This window comes from Saccostrea cucullata, unplaced genomic scaffold (genome assembly GCF_032062105.1).
Source record: "Saccostrea cucullata isolate Sc308-1 unplaced genomic scaffold, CSIRO_AGI_Scuc_v1 ctg13254, whole genome shotgun sequence".
Classification (NCBI taxonomy): Eukaryota; Metazoa; Mollusca; class Bivalvia; order Ostreida; family Ostreidae; genus Saccostrea; species Saccostrea cuccullata.
Genome location: NW_026921046.1, coordinates 3704 through 14002, shown reverse-complemented (window position 1 = coordinate 14002; position 10299 = coordinate 3704). Strand labels below are relative to the sequence as shown.

Sequence of the window (10299 nt, the reverse complement as noted above, 5' to 3'; positions counted from 1 at the left end):
TATAAAGATAAGTGGATTACCGGTAACTGCTAATAGTATTAAACTTAATTGAGAAGCATTCAATCAGGAGGACCTCAGAAACATAAACTACTAAACTTAATACTTTTTCCCTCAGATTCAGGAAGCCAGGCAACTTTGACTTCATCTACATCAAAGATCAATGAGAGTACCGGTAAGTATTTTAAATTGCTATGTATTTCAGTAAGAATGATATCACTCTGTTCACGAGTATGCATGAATAAATAATCAAAAACATTTGATCTACATTGAAATAAATTATTTGATATCTTTAAAATAGGACTGATAGCAAAATTAAGAGAAAAATTTCTGGAGAGCCAGAAGAAAATGAGCTGCAAACGAAGAAACATCCAGAAAGACACAGATACAGATACAGCTCTGGAGGTAAGAATAATAACAAGATTATAATTTTTTTTGAAATGCTGATTACAAGTGAGTTCATATGAAATTTTGCCACATATGCATTGCCTCTTAAGCATGGGGATCATATTTGGCAAAGTTTCCTGTGTTGACAGTTACTTATTAGTTTTGTTACTGAAGTACATGTATAGCCCTACTCCCCATTGGCCCACCTCTCTACCTTCTCTAAGCCTTGGGTGTCTTGGCCTGCAAGATGTGCTGCTCAAAATGATTTAAAGAAACAAAATTAATTTAAGTCAGATAATACTTCAGTTATCCTAAATTAACATTTAAACAAGCATCTAGTTAACTTTTACATGGTCAAGCACTTTTCCTTCAAATAATATATAAAATTTCAGAAGTTAAAGTTACAATAAAACTCCTTTAGTATGAACACGGATATAGCGAATTTACGGATATAGCAAAGTTATTTTGGATCCCCAACTATATATTAAATTAAATGAATTCCTTATACGGATATAACGAATTAAGGATAGAGCGAAGTGATTTCATAGGTCCCTGTGACTTTGTTATAACTGAGTTTTACTGTAATTAATTTAACAGATAGAGCGATGTGATTTCATAGGTCCCTGTGACTTTGTTATAACAGAGTTTTACTGTAATTAATTATGTTCCCCAAACGAAGTTGGGGAACATATTGTTTTTACTCTGTTTCTTATTATTAAGGTCTTCCGTCTTCAGCGGAAGACCTTCTTGTTATTCTTAGGTTTCTTTTCCACTATTTTTATTATTATTATTATTATTGTTTTTTTTTCTTACCGATTTTGTGCACGCGATTTCTCGAAAACGGCTCGCTCGATTTTCATGAAACTTTCAGGACTGATAGAACATCAAACAAAGCTGATATATAATTTTTTGTTTTAATGACGTCACTTCCGGTTTTGAGATTTCCGCGATTTAGTGATTTTCAGGGGGTCTCATTGTCCATCATTTTTCTCTAAAATGCCTTTAGACAGAAACATAAGATTTTCAGCGATGATAGAGCAATGTGTGCTCTTTTGTCACACACCACTCTTTTTCTCCGGAAGTGCCGCACGTCGGCGCTCGCTATGGCTCGAAAAATGTTCTATCAGGGATTTAGAAATTTTTGACACCTTTTCTGCAATATCTTTTTACATGTTAACATTTTATAAAAACATATAGAACAAAACTTGTAGAGAATGTCACGATCTTTCGAAAAATATCAACGATTAGGGGCTGGCCCCTATGATAAAGGGCCAAAAGGGTCCGAAAGTTTTTCCTTTATATCTCAAAAAGTATTGAGAATTAGTAATACATTAAAGAAGCAAAGTTGTTCAAAATGTCAAGCTCTATCTAATGAGGTCGTCAAAATACGTCCGGCGACGTCACTTCCGGTCAAACCGGAAGTAGTCAAAAATTGCATATTTTTGCCCTTCTTGACAGGTTTTTGGGTAACATATGTCACTGGAAGCTTAAATTTTAATTTTCCGGCCGTCGACGTCACTTCCGGTCAAACCGGAAGTAGCCAAAAATAGCTTATTTTGAAGGTTTTAATGCAAAATTGAAATTATAAAGTCACTGGAGACTACTTAGCTCATTGCTTGCTTTTGTTTTTACGTCACTACCGGCACATCCGGTCAAAACCGAACGGAAGACCTACTCGTTGCTTTGCAACGAGCTCGGCTCTAGTTAAGGTCTTCCGTCTTCACGGAAGACCTTATAGTTATTCTATTGTTTCTTATTATTATTCTTTTTTTTTAGACAAAATTTTGTGCAGACGATTTCTCGTAAACTATTCGGTGGATTTCAATGAAAATTTCAGGAATTATAGGTCATTATATGAATTTTATATAAAATTCCGTTTGTTGGAAAATTCGCTACCAGTGCCAAGTTATGGGCAATTTCCTGATTTTAAAATGCAATTTTGTCTTCGAATGTTCTCGAAAACGGCTCAAGATATTAACTGGAGACTTGTTAGAGATGATAGACCATGAGTTATAGATGTGCAATTTTGCCTTCGTTTGCGTCGTCAGTACTTCCGGTCGCTACAGGAAATGAATTCAAAATGTGCACTTTTTCAACTTTTTTTGTTTTTCAATATTTTTCTTTGATATAATTAATGGTAATTAAGATCCTACTGGAAAGGCCAAATATATAATTTATTTAAGAATTGATCAATCCACACACTAGATATTCGCATTTAAAAATCTGAAGCGTGTTCAAGATGGCGGCGGTCTCCGTAAACTCCGCCATTAAGCAAGTCGGGTTCTAGAAGGTCAGCTGAGCGTTTAGATGAACGAAACTTCTACAAAAAAGATTTATGAAATGTAAAGGATTCTTTAGATTGCTACATCGCAATTACGTTGCATTGAGTATAGTTTTTATATGAGGTTTCCTCAAACTTCTATTGAAATTGCTTTTGTCTGCATCTCATAGTAGAATACAACATGACTACAAGTGGAAATACGATGAATACAGTCTTTTGTTTTGCACCAGGGAAAACTTATCCTAAACCATGGTTATAAGTAATAGCTTTTCAAGAAACTTGCCTGACTTAATATTCACTATGTTTCTGAAGTATTACTTGACTTCTGTTTATTTTACCTCGCAGTCTTATGACATATTAAATGAATAGAAAAGACAAAAATAAGAAAAACATTTTTTAAAAAAGATTGTTTATTAAAGGTAATATAAATATTCTTGTAATAAATGCAAGTTATTGAACATGAAGAGTATCAGATTCCTTGACCGTCGGAGGGCGAGTAAATTTTTTTTTCAGTGAAACATTCCAGTCTTTTCATGAACGTGTAACTCATCTCCACTTTGGGGGTAAACAGGATACAAAATTCGTGGAAAATCTCACCGAATTCACAGCTTTAGTGTTACTTGGCCGTCTACGATATTATATTTGTACCATGTGATAAATATACTTTCTTACGCTCGAAATTCCGGTTATAAGAACATACATTTCTAATTTTCATTGAAGCTATCAGATCCATTAAATAGATCAAACATTCCAAAGGAATAGCGCGAAGAACTACTTGTGACGTTTGGCACGAAATAATGTATCATGGCCGACTTCAGTAGTAGACAAATGGCGACAATACTGCAGAAATATATAACATTGGCATGCTTGTATATGGTTTTGCATGGAATAAAAAGTTGAATACATATCGAATAAAGGAAAGAAAACAGTATCATCTGTTCATCACTAATAGATTATCTATCCTAAAAATTACTGTTAAAACTCAAGTTACAAGTTCCGATGTGATCATCTTGAGCAAGTTTGGCGCGAAGATTAACTCGTGGCGTTTAACGCAAAATTATGAATAGTGACCGCCTTTCATTATTCTAAGACAGATGAATTGTTTCAGAAGTAATATACAAGTAGATTTAGAGATGTGGTCCCAATAGCGTAACAGCGCTTTATATTTCCATGCTGGCGACCCGGGTTCAATCTCCTTTGTTTCCATAAAAAGTTTTATCACTTTTTCAGCTCGATTTTGCGAAAGGGGGGGGGGGGGTCAGAATCGGACGGAAGACCTCTCGTTGCTCGCAACGAGTTTCTTTTCTAGTATTCTTACTATTTTCGTATTGACCAACTTTTGGGAATGACCTTTCTCCGGTCCATTTCTCCAGAACAGCTTAAGATATGAAAGTTTACTGTGTCAGATATCATAGATCAGGACTTGAAGATGTGTCGAACAACATTTTTTCCGTCGTCAATTCTTCCGGTCGTCACAGAAAAGGGTATTAAAAGTCGATTTTTTAAATTTCTTTGTCTTTCTTTCTATCTTTTTCTGTGATATTCGTGACATAAGTAAAGGCCCCTATTTGCTGATTTTACGTATAACCAGTTTCTTGATTTGATAAAGAAGGAATTAAATATCTTTGAATGTCTTAGAACTTTCGCAAACGTAGGTTTAGCGTTTCCTTAAACACTTAAAAATATTAATTTCTTTTTCTCATAAATAGACTGCGCCAGAGGTAATACACATTGTACCAATGTGCAGGTACGGTCTTCCCCGGGATGGGGAATGGACCTTTAGAAAACCTTCCCTGGTTCAATAGAGACGAGATGTTAGCAAATAAAATGTTGAAAACATATATCACGTGTGTGCATCTTATTATCCCCCCCCCCCCATTTTTTTGTTAACTGTAAAAAACCTATCCCCACCTTTCTAACTTATTGAAATGAATGCTAATTCCGCTTTAATGTTTTACATTCTACAAAAAATGACCTTGACATTTATATAACAAGGCACTCTTCTTGAAGTTAAGAAAATGATAAAGCTTAATTCTTTCTACAAAATAATGGTAATTTACAAGTCTATATTCAAGACAGCCCCCCCCCCCTCGGAAGCGCGCAGCCAGGTAGAATTCGCAGATATAACATATACAACTTACAAGTAACGTTTCAAAAGTTTCATTCATAAAAAAATTAGTTCCCCTAATGTCATCTGATAATTTGCTATCATTCATTCTTCCTATGTTTTGTCTATAGAATTTATAATTATTTTATTAAAAAAAAAATTTATCTTGAGAAAATAAAGATTGTCAGCTGCATTTATTAGCATCTCGCATTTTCTTGTATATCTTTTACTTGCATATGAATAATGTCATTAAATAAAATAAAAGAAATCGAACTCTATTTCCATCTTTTTTAATTCATTCATAAATCCTTGGATCCGCTCGCAGCTGCGCGGTGGCCTCATCGCTACTGTAAACAATTCATTCATCACGCCGAAAATGTTCATGATTCCGCTAAACTAAGAAAGTTAACACATGGTTTATCATCTCATAACAAAAAGCAGCCCTGTCCAATGCAGGAATGCTCGAGTTAAAGAGGAAAATTCAGGAATTATTTTGCATCGGCCATATTTTGCCGTGAACCTATGCGACATTTTGTAATTAAGGTCTTCCGTTTCAACGGAAGACCTTCTTATTATTCTGTTGTTTCTTTTCAACTTTTCTTATTATTATTCTTACCGATTTTGTGCAGGCGATTTCTCTTAAATGCGCTTTTTATGGATTTTTATGAAACTCTCAGCATTGATGACAAATTATATGAACTTAAGGCGATTTTAGTAGTAGTATTCTTACTATTTTCGTATTGCCCAAATTTTGGAAATGACCTTTGTCCGGTCCATTTCTCCAGAACAGCTTAAGATATGAAAGTTTACTGTATCAGATATCATAGATCATGACTTGAAGATGTGTCGAACAACATTTTTTCCGTCGTTTATTCTTCCGGTCGTCACAGAAAAGGGGATTAAAAGTCGATTTTTTTAAATTTCTTTGTCTTTCTTTCTATCTTTTTCTGTGATATTCATGGCATAAGTAAAGCCCCCTATTTGCTGATTTTACGCATAATCGATTTCTTGATTTGATTAAGAAGAAATTAAATATCTTAAAATTTACGCAAACGTAGGTTTAACGTTTCCTTAAACACTATAAAATATTCATTTCATTCTCTCATAAATAGACCTCGCGACGTTCAATACACATTGTGTGATACACAAGTTTGCAGGGTCAAGTCTCTCTCGGGATGGCCAAAGAACCTGAAGAAAAACTTCCCTGGTTCAATCGAGGCAGGATATTAGTGAATAAAGTGTGTAAAGAATATATTAAATGTCTTCATCTTATCCCCCCCCCCATTTCTTATTTTATTGTACTGTTAAAGACCTATCCCCCACCTTTCTCACATATTGAAATGAATGCCAATTCGGCTTTAATGTTTTCCATTCTACATAAACTGATCTTGACATTTATGCAACAAGACACTCTTCTGGAAGTTAAGAAAATGATAAGGCTTAATTCTTTCTACAAAATAATGGTCATTTACAAGTCTATATTCAAGACAGACCCCCCCCAACACCCCGGAAGTGCGCAGACAGGTAGCCTTCGCAGATATAACATCTACAACTTACAAGTAACATTTTAAAAGTTTCATTCATAAAAATCAGTACCCCTAATGTCATATGATAATTTCCTATCATTCATTCTCCCTATGTTTTGTCTGTAGAATTAATAATTATTTTATTTAAAAAAAATTATCTTGAGAAAATAAAGATTGTCAGCTGCATTTATTAGCATTTCGCGTTTTCTTGTATATCTATTACTTGCATATGAATTAAATAATATAGAAGAAATCGAACTGCATTTCCATCTTTTTTATTTCATTCATAAATCCTGGGATCCGCTCCAGCAGCTGCGCATGGCCTCATCGCTACTATAAACAAAACAGTCATCACGTCGAAAATGTTCATGTTTCCGCTAAACTAAGAAAGTTTACACATGGTTTATAATCTCATAACAAATATCAGACCTGTCCAATGCAGAAATGCTCGAATTGAAGGGGGAAATTCAGGAATTATTTTGCCGTAGCCATATTTTGCCGTGAACCTAGGCCACATTTTGTAATTAAGGTCTTCCGTTTCCAACGGAAGACCTTATTGTTTTCGTTCGGTTTCTTTTTCCCTATTATTATTATTTTTTTCTTACCGATTTTTGTGCACGCGAGTTCTCGGAAACGGCTCGGTCGATTTTAATGAAACTTTCAGATCTAATAGATATTGATCTGAACCTTACTGGAAATTTTTTATATTGATGACATCACTTCCGGTCGTGAGATATGGACGATTTTCTGATTTTCAGAGGGTCGGCTTGTCCAGGAAACTCCTCCAAAACGACTTAAGATATTGACTTAAGATTTTCAATGAAAGTAAACGATGGTTTAGTGAATTGTAATTGGGTCTCCAAATCTTTCTAGCGCAAAAGGCGCCGGAGCTTGGTAGAGCCTGAAAAAATGTCTCAGAAACATCTCACAAAAATTGACACATTTTGTTTCATATCTTCGTACCTGTTCATAATTTGTTAAAGCATATTGAAGAAAAAAATGTGCAAAATTGCAAAACCTTTCATTTGATATCAAGAAAATGAGACTGACTCCTCAAATTAGGGGCTCAGAGGGGCCAAAAGTCTTTTTTCTATAACTCTCTAATGATCAATATTTTGTTATGCATTACTGAAGCAAAAGTATTTATCGTAACGATTAGCAACAAGATATTATAAAATTTTTGTCATAGGTTACGTAATTAGGGGTCACTAGGGGCCAGAATGCTAAATCTTTGAGGTTTTATATCTCGAAAAGGGCGAATATTTTGATAAGCAATATTGAACAAAAGATGGTCAGAATAATGTTTTAAACAATATGCATAATTCAAATTTTTGTAAAACGGCCCCATTAAGGACTTGGAGGGGTAGCCCCTAAATATTTCCATTCAGCATATCTCCACAACGAAAAGACATCCCTGAATAGATGTTGAACAAAAAGTCTTTGATTTCACAAGACTTTTCATTTACAATCAAGAAAAAGGGGCTGAATCCTCAAATTAGGGGCCCAGAGGGGCCTAAAGTCTTTCATCTTTAGCTCATGAATGATAAATATTTTGTAATACATTACTGAAGCAAAGATATTCATTGTAACGCTTTGCAACAATGTTTTATAAAATTTTGATTACATGTTGCTGTTGCGTAATAAGGGGTCGCAAGGGGTCAAAATTCTATATTTTGGATGTTTTACATCTCAAAAAGGAGGAATAGTTTAATTATAAGCCATACTGAACTAAAGATGCTCAAAAAATTGTGATATAAATCAGAAAAAATTAAATTTAATGATAGAAAACTTAATTTCATTACCTTATTACGAATATCTCAGTAAAAATCACATCTCATCTTATCGATAAATTCAACGGAAGACCTACTCGTTGCTCGCAACGAGATCTCATCTAGTTATTATTATTTTTCTTCTTCCTGGGAAAATTTTGTCCACGAGTGATCTTGTAAACTACACATCCGACTACGGTAAAATGTTTTTAGGGTCAGTAGACATGTTATGTAGATTTGCCGAACGAAGGTCATTTTGCGCGCACGTGCTTGCAAGAGCGCGCACGTGCAACACGTGAAATGACCAATATAATGGATATTGCTTTAACTTTTCTTTTTTCTAATGAATTTTTTTGAAACTCAAAACGTAAGGATACATTAGTAGTATACACAAGATGGCATGGTCAAAATAGCAAGATCTCACGCGCATGCACGTGAGCTTCGCTCTGATTGGCTGAAATTAAAGTCTCAATATCTTTCTTGTTTCTTGTCATAATCTTTAGAAATTTTGAACATAGTCCTACATTATGAAGATCTACAGCATGATATATAAAAATTTTCATGAAAGCATGCGCATGCGCGTGTGCTGCAATCTGATTGGCTGAAACTTTAAATGGCTATATATCCTTTGATTTTTGACAAAATGCTTTGAGATTTAAAACATAGTCGTGCATTAGGATATCCTACAATATGAAATAGAAAGAAAGTCATGAAATCACGCGCATGCACGTGTGCTGCAATCTGATTGGTTGAAACTTTAAATGGCTATATCTCCTTTGTTTTTTGACGAAATGTTTGGAATTTTGAAATATAGTCATTCATTAAGATATCCTTTAATACGATAAAGATAAGAATTCATGATATCACGCGCATGCATGTGTGCTGCAATTTGATTGGCTTAAACTTCAAATGGCTATAACTCCCTTGTTTTTTAACCAAACAGGATGGGATTTAGAACATAGATAAATATAAGGGACTCCTACAAGAAGGTGTATTCATCATGCAAGTGCTTGCACGTGCGTGCACGTGAAATGAGTAAAATAAAAAATACACTCGAGTGAGTATATTTTTTAATACTTTTGGATTAAATGCTTTGATATTAAGTATATTTAAATATATAAATAGTGTAGACAAGATAATATGGTCGTTATGCACATGAACACGCGTGCAATGCTTAAATTTAAATATATTTTGTATTCTTCTGGGAAGACTTTGATTAAGTCTAAATTCCATATAGTATTTCTTATTTAATAGAGATTACAGGGAATATGGCACCAAAAGGGAGTTGGGGAGCGTTTGGGGAACATCTGTAACGGTCCCCGTTACAATAAGCACTAGTTTAAAATAGTTTGGTTTGGACTTCTAATTGACTTCAGCAAGTCCATTGCATTCTACCCTGCTGTATATTATAATTTGAACAATCTTCCTGTGCAATGAATTATTAACTGTAATTGAAAGTTAATAGTAATTGTTCTAAAATAACATATTATTCCTAATGTAGACATTGGAAGTAAGATTCCTAGACCAGGAAGAACACAGAATTCAGAGGATGTTCAGCGGATCATCAGCAATGGAAATAAAAGTGGAGTGTATATCAACTTTGGAGGACTGGATGCAAATCGTAGCATCTTCTTTCAAGACAAAGTTTAGTATGCATCCAGTCCTCCTGAAGGATGGAAAGTATGAACAAATTCCGTCAGGAACAACACTAAGCAGACTTAGACAAAAATCAAAAGGCAAACATAAGCACTTTGGATTTTATGTTAAGGTGGATGCAAGTGAGTTGTATTTATATTATTTATTTTTAATTTCATAACAGTAAAGCAACTACAAAAGAGCAATTATTTGAATTGCCTAGATCATTGAAGTGACTAGGCCTGCATGCATTTTTTAAGAAATGTTTGCTTGCTGTCTCCCAACTCAGGATATAAATTAGGGTAGGTTGTAAAAAATTCCTATGACCCCTAGCTTTTGAAGAATAGAGGGCAAAATTCTTATCTGCCAACTGTCCATTGGTCGGTCCACCAACAGTTTCTGGTCAGTTTCTTTGTAGAGGTTGCACTAACAGAAATGAAATTTGGTATACTCAAGTAATAAAAACGCTATTCAGAGAACATGGCATTATAAATAGCAATTACTCTGCTGGCATATTCCATGATGTGCACTAGCATGCCAGCAGAGCTATTGCTGTTCACTTGCTATGTTTACTGAATAATCGTTGTTTATTACTTA

General features: G+C 34.4%; 1 protein-coding gene across 1 annotated transcript; it reads left to right on the top strand.

Moving 5' to 3' along the window:
- Nucleotides 1–305: 305 nt before the first annotated feature.
- Nucleotides 306–9845, top strand: LOC134259054 (uncharacterized; the record flags this gene model as incomplete). The annotated part of the gene is made up of 2 exons (XM_062741652.1): nt 306–402; nt 9569–9845. Coding segments are annotated over exons 1-2 (334 nt in total), but the record flags the coding sequence as incomplete, so codon positions are not given.
- Nucleotides 9846–10299: the final 454 nt, after the last annotated feature.